The 12,953-nt window shown below is 41.9% G+C and overlaps 1 protein-coding gene across 1 annotated transcript in view; it reads right to left on the bottom strand.

Annotated features, from left to right (window-relative positions):
- Window positions 1–918: 918 nt before the first annotated feature.
- Window positions 919–12,953, bottom strand: part of GAS2L2 (growth arrest specific 2 like 2) — a 93,264-nt gene continuing 81,229 nt past the window's right edge. The window contains exons 6-7 of the mRNA XM_063953985.1: window positions 5,665–5,950; window positions 919–3,722 (exon numbers count right to left, since the gene is read on the bottom strand). Coding sequence (XP_063810055.1) covers window positions 1,703–3,722; window positions 5,665–5,950 — 2,306 coding nt within the window. The 3' untranslated portion in view covers window positions 919–1,702. The remainder of the gene's footprint in view (window positions 3,723–5,664; window positions 5,951–12,953) is intronic.

Raw genomic sequence — 12,953 nt, 5'->3', positions numbered from 1 at the left:
GCCTCACCTCATGACCCTACACTTTTAGCAGCACTTCTAGATGAGCGTGGAGAGGAGAGATGTATTAGATCCTGAGATCACTGAAACTGATATTGTCCAGGCCATATTAATCCTCCAATCTAATAAGTGTCCAGGTCCTGAAGACAATGCAGCAGAGTATTACAAGCTGTTGAAATATGACATTGTACCCATTTTGTAGGACCTCCCTTATTGCATCCACAGAGATGCCCCACCACTCCCTAGTTTTAATGAGGTCTGTACTACATGTATACCTATGGTCTATAGACTTTCTGTTAATTTATTTTATGAGTAACTTAAACTTACTGGAACAAATCATTTTCATTACTGGACAATTATACAAGCAGTGGTGCACAACATGCTCCCCCCTTTCCCACCCACCCCTAGCTGTTGTAGAACTACACATCTCAGCATGTCCAGCCAGTTTTGCTATTAGGGAACAGGTGGAGGGCCGCATGTTAAGCACCACGGAGTACGTGCCAGTTATCAGCTTGTAGTCAGTACTGTGCAGTCACTTGACACAACATAATACAAAATTGTGCCAATTAAGGCAGAGGTTCTCAAATGCTGTCCTCAAGGCACCCCAATGGTCCAGGTTTTAGGTACATCCTCAGCATAGATGGTTAAATCAAATTGACCTAGGTGCTAATTAAGTCACCTGCAGCCAAGCATGGATAAACTTAAAACCTGAACTGTTAGGGTTCCTTGAGGGCTGCGGTTGAAAACCTCTGTATTAAGGTATTAGCAGCTGCCAATAATGGACAAATTAGTAATATACATATAAATAATATATATGAAATTGTTGTTGTTATTATTATTATCATCATTATTATTATTATTTTATTATTATTATTATTATTATTAATAATTTTAATGATTCCACAAAACACAGTTATTTCCTTTGTAAATGCCTTATGTTTGCAAAAGTAAGTAATCAGCATTTTTTAAATAATATAAAAGCATTTTTATGTATACATTGAATGATTTACAGTATATACGGTTTACATTTAGGACTGGTATTCACATTTGAAACCGCTGCAATGTGGATGGCAACACAACCAATTAATATATGATTTGCACTCTGCTTTCATTTGTGTTTTTTTTTAAATCAAAATCATTGACAACATTTGTATGTGACTTTTGTTAATTCATAAAATCATCCCCTGCTTCTTTTTGCATAATAAATACAATAAAACAGTGATTGAAATCTATTTCTACGGACCCCAGTCATCAAGGTATACAAGAATTTGAATTCTAGAAAACAATATACATTTGACTCCCAGTAAATATTAATGTGTGCATTGCAATTAACGGACTGTGATTATTTGTGCTCTTTAAAGGGCTATTTTTATACACTCATTAAGCTTAAAAGTCTGTTTCTACTACATACGTTTGCAGTACCGAATAAAATTGCTATACTATACACCAAAATCATCTGACTTTGCTCTTGTCTTATATAAATCTAAGGGAAATTTCTAAGTAACTGTTTTTATGACTGTAACACTTTTGGCTATGTTATGCTTTGTACATGAACAAAATTGTGATAAAATGCATGTTAATTACTTGTCATGGATCTCTGTAGGTTTGTAACAAACTATGGCACAATATCAGTACAAGATGCGTTTGATTACTTAACCACAAAATAACACTGCATTGCATTGATTTAGTAATGTGTTCCAACATTTTAAACCCATGTCTCTTCCTCATCTTCCATTTTGCTTGGATTATCTACATCACAACTTTGCATCTTCTGAGAATTGGAAATGTCCAGGGATAGAGACTGTTCTGAGGACCAGGTTCCGTCATCTGTATCTAAGTCTCCTGTACTAACAGCTGTACTCAGTGACTCTTTCCGACTCCGAGTTGCAGAAGGTCGTATAACAGTGCTTTGTGTTTTTTTCGACTTGCTTTGTGTTTGTCGATAGGAAACTGGGGTTGGAATTTTGGATGGCTTCTTTTCTGGTCTGTTGTCTCGTCTAGGGCGGATTTTTGGCCTTAGTTTGAGTTTATATATTGATGGCACTCTTTCTGGCTTTTTCAGGGCTCTTTTTGGTTTGGATGCTTGTGGTAATTTTGACTGTTCTTGGTCAGCTTCTTTTATAGGGCTTTGGACTGATGACTCCTGGTTGTCATCCACAGTCTCTAAATGTTTCGTTTTGGATTCCATTGCCTGCTGTCTTAATCGCTGAGATGGCAATTGGCTGACTTTGTTAGTCTTGCTTTGAATAGAAGACAATTTCTTTTTAGCTATTCTCTCTGTTGCTGCTTCTGGTCCACCGTTCTCTTGTGATTCTGGGTGCTGAAGAGGTACATAAACTTCTGTAGTATCATCCACAACAGGTTTTGGAGGTATTTTGGAAATCCAATTTTCCACATCAACTTTATTGAGTTTGACATGTCCCTTGGTAAGCTCTGAGATAACATCATCATAGTTTCCTTGTCCTGTCTGCCATTTGGTATTTATGTAAACTCCACTCCTGGGTATTTCTACATCCCCATCAGGCGTCTTTTGTGTGCTTCTAATCAAAGACATAGCAGATACTGAAGTCCTTTTCATGTTAAAGTCATGAACAGCAACATCACTTGCTATACTAGCTGTAAAGTCACTACACTTGTTTCCTTGGTTGCTATTTTCATCTGAATCTTCCTCTAATACTTTGATGTTTGATAGGATTTCATCTTCCAGACTCTGATACAACTCCTTTTCTTGATCGGGACCAATGGGCAATGGTGTATATCTATACCCTTCTTCTCTATTATCTGACAGTATTGAGGATTCCAAAGAACTGGGTTGTCTGTACTGCTTAGTGTAGCCCTTCTCTGCTACACCATTGGTGTTAAGTTGTATTGTTGGAGTACTCCTACCAGCTCTCATATTTTTATTTTGTTCAATATGCGTAGGAACACTTCTTATTGCTGAGAGTTTATTATGAGAAGGGTTAAAATTTCCTACTGATTTACTGTGATCTCTGTATTGGGATTCACCATAATAACTACTGCTTGGCGTAGAGGGCCTATTGAAGGGAGACATGGATCTCACATTTAATTCTTGTTTTGTTGGCTGGCTAAGCTGCTTTGTTGGAGAAGCAGAGCGTATGCTAAGTTGTTTGGTTGGAGAGGCAGAGCGTATGCTAAGTTGTTTGGTTGGAGAGGCAGAGCGTATGCTAAGTTGTTTGGTTGGAGAGGCAGAACGTATGCTAAGTTGTTTACTTGGAGAGGAAGATCGTGTACTAAGTTGTTTAGATGGAGAAGATGAACGTATGATATCTGAATCTGTCTTAGGTTGGTATTCTGCTACTTTGCTTTGCTGACTATAGAGCATAGATTTGGAGGGGCTAGGTGGTCGTAGAAAGCGAGAAGGTGTTTTAGGTCTTGATTCCCGCTGAATGTCATCTTTTTCTGTTGCTGCTGTTTGGCCTTTCACATCGGTATTGTGTAACTGACTATGGTGGACATCCTTCATCATTGGATCTTTAAAATATGGAGCTGGACTCTTCCCTGATTGTGTTCTTAGGTGGTTCTCATAAAACACATCTGACGATTGAGGCTTTTCATCTTCACTTACAGTAAGGCGGGATCCTGTAGAAGATGTGGAGAAACGAGGCCTATCGTGGCCAGGATGTGAGTACATAAACTGCTGGCTAGCTTGAGAATCTTCAGAGAACAATTGTCTCCGAGATGGTGTAGCTGGTCGTTCTTGTCCCCTATTAATGAAAAATAACATTGCTATGAAGCTTATTTAGTCACAGTCTAAGTCATGTATGAATAAATCAATTTAACCTAGTGTTAAAACAAAAATATATTTGTACATATAGCGAAAGTCAAATAATGTAATTTGATGCACATCATTAATCATTCACTTAATTACAATAATTACATGATCCTCTAGCCGTCCTGAATCAAGTGTGACTACTTTCATTCCTACACCTCAAGTTGCCGGGCATAGATACGAACGAGTAGTTTGCACCGGCTAAAGCCCTCTGTTCACCACAGCAATCATTATCACTATGGGGGTCATTCCGAGTTGTTCGCTCGTTGCCAATTTTCACAACGGAGCGATTAAGGCTAAAATGCGCATGCGCATGGTTCGCAGTGCGCATGCGCTAAGGATTTTAGCACAAAACTTAGTAGATTTACTCACGTCCGAACTATGAATTTTCATCGTTGAAGTGATCGGAGTGTGATTGACAGGAAGTGGGTGTTTCTGGGCGGAAACTGGCCGTTTTCTGCGAGTGTGCGGAAAAACGCAGGCGTGTCAGGGAAAATCGCGGGAGTGTCTGGAGAAACGGGGGAGTGGCTGGCCGAACGCAGGGCGTGTTTGTGACATCAAACCAGGAATGAAACGGCCTGAGCTGATCGCAATCTGTGAGTAGGTCTGGAGCTACTCAGAAACTGCTAAGAATTTTCTATTCGCAATTCTGCTAATCTTTCATTCGCTATTCTGCTAAGCTAAGATACACTCCCAGAGGGCGGCGGCCTAGCGTGTGCAATGCTGCTAAAATCTGCTAGCGAGCGAACAACTCGGAATGACCCACTATATGTACAACTCAGAACGTGTTGCAACTCTGGCAATGCATCATGAAATGCCCACCCAGTAATATCCATTCAGCCATTGGCGAGACATGACTGTACAACAGAACTGCTCGCAAGCTTCTATAAGATGCATGTCCTGCTGTGATGCAAGTGCAGTTACTTATACATCACTACATGCGTCTGCATTAGGGCTTGCATGTGACTCATCATCAGGTCTAATGTCCTACCTGATCCGCCCACTTAATAATACGCTCATAATTGGACATTTCTGAGGGATTCAGTTTATGTAATTCGGACTTCTTGCTGATGTCTGTATTTTTGTACTTTTGTATCCCTTCTGGGCATATTTATTAAACCCATTTTGCAGGAAATCCTCTGAAAACTTACAAAATGTAAGTATTACAGGGGTTCTGCAGCAGATAGTAGAGATATAGTAGATATATCAAAGATATCTGTTGTGGTTTTCCTGCTTTCAATCGCAATAGCAGCCTCCATAGGTTTTTATTGAGGCTGCTATACTCTGACATTGACCCAGTTGGATCAATACCTTGTAACAGCCACTTGCGGATGCGCTGTCTGATGGCCGAGTATGCACCGTAGGCAGGACAGGACTGGCACTTATGGCAATTGTCAGAAGTGCTGATGGACCAGTACAGCATAACTGCCTGGCCAAGCAGGCGCTCTGCTCGGCCACCTGGCATACAGAATTGCAGGGGTGTGACGCTAGGCCACGTAACGTGAGTCATGACCGCGGGGCCATTTCAGACCCCAGTCATCCATTGCTGTAGGCCACCCTGGACCCACAACACAAAATCGCAGATTTACTTATTCCTGAGAATAGCTGCAATAAGAAAATTCATTTATCGGGTCTAAAACTTAATAAATGGCCCCTTAGTACCTATACTTAGTGACACACATCCATATGCCTGTAATTTACAGCTTGTTTCCTTCAATAATTTATAGGAAGACACTAGCTCTGCCATCAACCCATACTCATAATGGGCAAATTATGAATTTTCCTGACCCGTTTGAACCCTGTACAAAAGGTCAATAAACTATAAAGAGGACCCTTAAATTGAAGTATTAGAATATAAATATATACTTGTTTTCTACCTGAATGCAAAATTCCTTTTGAGATCAGGCTGCCTCTGTGGAGTTCTAAACCCTGCAGTCTTGTCAGCACTTTCAGGGGACCCAGATGATGAAGAATGGGTTCTGCCACTGTTAGAAGTGTAGGTCTTCCAGTCCACTGGGGGCAGCGGACTCTGGGATCTGCTTACAATCAGTGTAGTTTGAGTTTTATTGGGATTATCTGATCTTGGTGTTACAAGAGCCTTGATCTCATGAATCGGATTCAATGGCTTCTGCGGATTTCCTGATTTTGAAGCCTGTTTATGAGCTGTAGAAATTAAAGAGCAAACATTTATAAATGACTGAGTTTTTGATACATGATATGTTAGCAAACATTAAACAGTGCCTTCAAAATAATAAAAACATTTTTCTATGTAAATGTATTATTTAAGAGTGTATAAAACATTGTGCATTAATTTAGTGTAACACTTTTACTTTGTCAATAATATTTTAGTTAAATATCTTAGGGACACACAATGGAAAGATACTGAATTGCCCCAAATTGACATCAGTATAATTATTTCCTGCTACTGCACTACTTGTTTCCTCAAAATCATACAATTTATATCTATTATTATTGTAACACAAACCATTTGTCACAATCCTTTAATCTTTTGGCTTTTAATAAGCATCCTGCAATGTGACTATTATTATTATTACACTATATATAGCACAACATGTTGTCTGCAACGCTGCACAATGGCAGGGATGCAGTCAGTTTACCTCCAATCAAAATCCCGACGTTCAAAATCCCGACACCAATTGACCGATGGTCAAAATCCCGACATGGACAAAATACCGACATTTAAAATACCGACAAGATCAAAATACCGACATGTAAAATGCCAACAGGTCAAAATACCGACATGAGTTTTTCATGATTTTTTTCATTGAAACCGACTTGTTCATACTTTACCATCCCAGTGGACCTTGAGGGGGAATATAAAGGATTATAACAGTGTGCCCGAAGCATGGCGAGCGCAGCGAGCCATGCGAGGGGACGCGGTACACTTTATATGGTGTCCATGTTGACTTATGTCGACATACACACAAAAAAACAACAAAAAACACATGTCGGTATTTTGACCTGTCGGCATTTTACATGTCGGTATTTTGACCTTGTCTGTATTTTAAATGTCGGTATTCTGTCCATGTCGAGATTTTGACCTTGTCGGGATTTTGACCATCGGTCAATTGGTGTCGGGATTTTGAATGTCGGGATTTTGATTGGAGGTATTTCATACCGATCCCCAATGGCAAACAGTAAGGCAGAACAGGCATGATTTGTGCGTGAGATGCAGTAACCAGGGAAGAGGAGAGGCAATGGTCATTGCCTGACCGGAGAGGACTAGTGCAGGGTTGTTGATGTAACTGACACAAGTGATAGATAAAGAGGCACCCTGCTGATGTCAGTAACCCCTACGTAGAACACAACTGCCCTATGCAGAATATTCATAACATAAAAATATATTTAATATAAATATATTTATTGTAATATGCTACTAAGGACGTGAGAACTGAAAATGTGCCAGTTTGCTATACTAAATATCTCTTTTTAAATGAGAAACATTCTGGGGGAGATGTATCAAACCATAGTTAGAGATGAAGTGGAGAAGTTGGCCATAGCAACCACCCAGATTCTAGTTATCATTTGTCCAGCACAGTTTCTAAAACAAACAGAAGCTGATTGGTTTTTGTGGGGAATTTCTCCATTTTCTCTCTCTCTCTCTCTCTCTCTCTCTCTCTCTCTCTCTCTTTCTTTCTCTCTCGCTAAGGTTTATCAAACATTTCTGGGGAAATGTACGGGATCAAAGTACAAAGTAAGGTCCATCTCATAGATGTGTCACAGATACCATTTGTCTTTGATTCTTTAAGAATAATTTGTGAAACACAATGCTTTGTTATGTGTGCAAGCAGCACCTGACAGTCTTTAGTTATACACCATTCAGTCAGTCTGCACCTAAATGTGTGGGTTCAAGAATGCTACAAGGTGGAGACGGAAAATATCACAGCAGAGGTCAGTCTACTACTATTTAGGATCATTCATTTAAATGTTTATTTTTTCTTCTAATATACTGCTGGTTTACCTTAGTCTGTTTAAATGAGGAGAGATAAGGGGAAATGTAATAGGGTGTGAGAATCAGAAAGTGAGAGATTTTGGGAGAGTTCTCCTGTTTTATTTAAAGTGGCAATCCTTTATATGGCAAAATCAACCTGGTTTTGCCATGTAAATGATCGACACTTTAAATAAAACAGGAGAACTCTCCCAAAATCTCTCACTTTCTGACTCTCACTCACACCCTATTACATTTCCCCAAGGACTTTTTTTAGTGATGTACCTAGAAATGTGTTTGGTTTTTTTTTGCATTCTGTTTTTAAGTGTAGATACAGTATATGACCCAATATCTGGCATCTCAGAGACAGCGGAGAACTCAAGGGCCTTTATAAGAAGAAAAGGTTGTGTATCCTCCTATAAATATGCCATTTTCTCCACTTGGGGCTTTAAAACTCAGCACTTTTGATTGTTGTTTATGCCCAATATATAAAAGGGCAATGCTTTTACTAGCAAGACACGGTTAGTAAAAGCATTGCTCTTCTAAATATCGAGCATAAACACGATTAGGAGTGCCGGGTTTTGCAACCCGACGTTTCCAAAATAAACCCCCAGGTCTCAGTTATATAATCAAGTCATGAAAAAAAAAAAAATTGCACTCAGGGCTGATATAAGGTGAGGGGCTGCTGGGACTGCAGTCCCGGAGTCTCAGACCCTGCTCTCCTACACCTTCTGCCTGCTCTGATCCTACTACCATCCCCCGCCACTGGCTCCTTCTGCTGGCTGCAGTCCTACACCCACTGCTTGCTCCTGCTGCCGACTCTGGTCCTACCACCATCCGCTGCTGCTGGCTCCTGCTATCTGCCGCTGCCATCACTGTACAATAAAGGGTTTTTTTTTGCTTCCCAGCACATGACATTATGCTCTGCTGCTGTTAGAGAGAGGAGCCGTATCGCATAAGGAGCAGCCAGAAGAAGGCATGTGTACCTGATGCATCATGAGGGGGCTGGTTCGGGCTTTACGCACAGTGCTGGGGTGAAGAGACAGAAGAGGGCTTGCTGGGGCTGTATACACAGTAGTTCTCCTACAATGATGCTCTATATAGCTTTACTAGTGTATTCACAGTGAGGGCACATTGGTCCATACTTTATTACGCTTTTATCTGTTTGAACATTTTCATTACTATACATTAGTGCAATAAATATGATTTTTGCTCATCCCATCGTAAAAGTTTGTGCCCACACAGAAGCCACCACATTGGCCTACACATCCATGGACTTCATACTAAACTAGGTGTACAGATGCATGACATCACATGACATATCTGCACTGGTATACAACTTACAAGTGACCTACAGAGTAACTGATATTCCTTCTCATCAGGAAGTGCTAACTCAATAAACCCTAAAATAATAACTATGACATGCTCTGGGATTTGTTTTTGTTATGGCATGCTTCAGGGGTACTAAGGGCTAAATGGATATCCTGCTATTGTTTCATAATTCTGCCGAAGATAGGCAAGGAGTCAAATAAAAGAGCCTCCATTTTTTTATATGAGCTATATAACGGATTTTAAAATTTGTAGTTTAATATACAGCAGATCATTTGTACTAGTCCAAAGAATGACATCAATCCGAGTGGCGAAGAGTTTGTTAATGTCTCACAAAAAGCCAAGAATAGAATGCTGCAGACTATGTCACAAGACTCAGGGACGGGTGACATAGCACTAAGGAGGTAATGAGCCACGCACAGACCCAATTGTCTCTCATACCTATCTCAGCAGAATAGAGTCGGCTACTGGCAGAGCTCCAAGTGACAAATGAGTGACAGTGATGCTGTGCAAATAAAACAAAGTATTTCAGGTGATTGATGCTAGAGAGCCTCTAGATGGCTTTTCTCGGGCAACCTGTCAGACTATTATAACCCCCACAAATCAATGACCTAGCTCAAGTAATGCATTTTCACAAAAATCTGATCTGTAATTGCCGAGTCTGTATATGAGACCTACATTTTTATAAAAGGATAGTATCACCCTAATGTGAAAAGTGACTAAAGTAGCTGTGTCACCTAAATCCAAAGTGATCTTCGGCCACGTATTTTGCAGTGTATCATGTATATGAATTTCATGCTTGAATATGACAAGTCCACATGGTAAGATATTGCTGTTTTGACATATGTCACTGTGGCTTTTCAGATGGCTGCACAACTCCTCTAGAACTGGCGCTGTCTCCTTATCCATCTGGTTTATAGTAAAGGAACTGTTCGAGCAATGTATTACTTAAATGAAATGGAAAAAGTAGCCAACTTCTTTTAATTCACTTAGATGAAAGCTGATAACACCAGTGTTTATGTGAGGGGTGACAGCATGTAAAATATTGTACTTTTCACATTTGTTTTGAAAGGTACAACACTGAAAAGAATAACATTTTTTTTTTTAAGTTAATCACTTATTTAAAAAAATCAAGATTGAAAATATATGCACTATAGGGCTGATGCAAAGTTGGGTAATATATTGATGCATCTTGGTGCCAGTCTACCTAGCTGCACATGTGCACAGTTTGAATTGGTATTTAGAGTTCAGCTCATCTTGTACTTGCAGCCTGTAGTGCTTGGAGAGGTATGCAGGGGCGTTAAGTGGTCTATTCATCATCATTAATGGGCCCGTTACAGATGTGGAAACGCTACTTTCCGCACGTTTTCAACAATGGGCCCGCCTATTGATTATTAGGGACCTGATGGGGCTGCCAAGTGTTCAGCAAACTCCAAAAAGTTTTCAGAGTTTGCCTGCGGGACTCAATGCCATCTTCAGTTGGTGTCTTTCCTGGAGCAACACCACTTACTGTGGGATGGCGGATCCGGGTTGATAATATGGATCGAAGTAGATCCATTCCACTGCCATCGCACTGTGTGCCCTGAGGCCATGTGCATGCGTGACATCAAGTCACACATGTGCAGTCGGCCAGACAGGCACCGGTCTGTATTACTGCTACTTCAGTAGCAGTGTTAGGGATCACGGGAAAAGCTGATTTTAGGAGTAGCTGCCCCCACATCGGAGCAATGCTGAATTGTTCTGGAAATTAAGTATCCACCACCGCACCTCACCACCTGGCCGCCAATGATGAATACGTTATGCTCCTATTTGTGAGTGTTGTATAGTCATCCATGATTGCATCATCACAGCCCTGCCCCTGGCTATGTAATGCCTACATTGCCGGTAATGCAAAGCGGGGGCAGGGCTATGATGACGCAATTCACCGCAAATAGCATCATCACCCCACCCACTGTTCTCCTCGGTCCGGGCGCCTGTGGGTGTGTGAGCAAGTTATGGGAGACTTGCCCACTTTTCCGGGTGGCCAGCCGATTTTCAAGAGCCTCCTGGTGATTCCGTGAGAGTAGGCAAGTGTGTATATAGTAAAGGTATGCATGCACAGGTTAAGTATCTTGTATCCCTTTGAGATCAGCCCAATTCTGAGATACAAGGAGCACTCACATGTTTGACCAGTGCACATGTGTGTGCTAGATTCGAGATTACACTTATCTAACATGTAGCATCTCAACATACAGATGCAGAAATGTAAGTGTGCAGCTTCATCTTTGATTAAACGTTTACAGAGCATATTGCGAATTGGACATAAATGCAGTGGGTGCATGTAAATAGTTTGCTGTTTCATGCTGTGCATACACTTGCAGCACCTTTTGTCTGGAGAGTTGGCTTGGGGGCAGGGCCGGTGCTAGGGTGTTCAGCGCCCCCCCCCCCCCCCCCCCCACCTGCAAACTATAAATTTGCACCCTCCCATACTTTACAAAGGGACAGCGCACATAATGCTTATACACATAATGCTCCCTGTAGTAGTGCCGCTTACACAAGTAACGCCCCCTCTGGTAGTGCTGCTTATACACAACGCCCCGTAACGTCTCCTGCAGGAGTGATGCTTACACATGTAACGCCCCCTGTACAAGTGACGCTTATACAAGATGCAATGACACTTACACACGTAACGCCCCCTGCAGCAGTGACGCTTACACACGTAATGCACCCTGTAGCAGTGACGCTTACACACATAACGCACCCCGTAGCAGTGACGCTTACAACGTAACACACCCTGTACCAGTGATGCTTGCACATGTAATGCACCCTGTAGCAGTGACACACACGTAACGCCGCCTGTACCAGTGCCGCTTACACCTGCAACGCCCCCTGTATCAGTGACGCCTACACACGTAACGGCCCCTGTAGCAGTGATGCTTTCACACGCAACGCACCCTGTACCAGTGACGCTTACACACGTAACGCCCCCTGTACCAGTGACGCTTATGCAAGACGCAACGCCCTCTGTACCAGTAACGCTTGCACACTTAACGCCCCCTGTACCAGTGACGTGTATACAAGACGCAACGCCCCCTGTACCAGTGACACTTACACACATTGTGCTGCACAGTCACACATACACATATACAGTACATACACACACGCACATACTGTACATACATTACATACTGTACATACATTACACACAGTACAGTCACACATACATATACACAGATACTGTATACATACGCACACAAAGACACTGTATACATACACACAAATCAGGTACTGTATACATATACACTCACACACACTTTCACTCACTCTTTCCAGCCACTTACATAAAGAAGTCTGGCAACTCGACCCCCTTATTCCCGTGTACAGTGTCGGACTGGGGCATGTAGGGCCTACCGGGGGGGATGCAGTGGTAGGGGCCTGTGTTTAGGGGTGTGGCCAGTCTGCAGAGGGGTGGGGTCTGCCACCTCATTAGTTTGACTAACCACTAGAGAGTGCAATGTCTGGGCCCCTTCATAAATATATACAGTAAATTCAGCTGCTGCATGCATAATAATGTTCCAGATTAATAACAGCAATGCACTGTAGAAAATACACCATAGTCCAGTATAAGGTAACATATGTATAATGTATAATTCAAGTGCACAGTCTGGAATTTGATCCTTAGAGCAGGAGGTGGGGCCCCAGGCAGTGGGGCCCACCAGTGGTTTCCCCTGTTCCCCTGTGGGCCAGTCCAAGCCTGCCCGTGTAGCTCTGACCTCTGTTAGATCCGCCCAGCACACTTCACTGTGAGTCTGTGATAGGGGAGGGGGAGAGGAGGCTTCCTGATGCCGGTGCCGCTGTCTGTCATAGAGTGTGACAGGCGCAGCAGCCGGCATCAGCAGGGGAACTCAG

The sequence above is a fragment of the Pseudophryne corroboree genome, chromosome 2 (assembly GCF_028390025.1).
Source record: "Pseudophryne corroboree isolate aPseCor3 chromosome 2, aPseCor3.hap2, whole genome shotgun sequence".
NCBI classification, from domain to species: Eukaryota; Metazoa; Chordata; class Amphibia; order Anura; family Myobatrachidae; genus Pseudophryne; species Pseudophryne corroboree.
The sequence above is the reverse complement of the archived record's forward strand: the minus strand, read 5'-3'. Positions and strand labels throughout refer to the sequence as shown.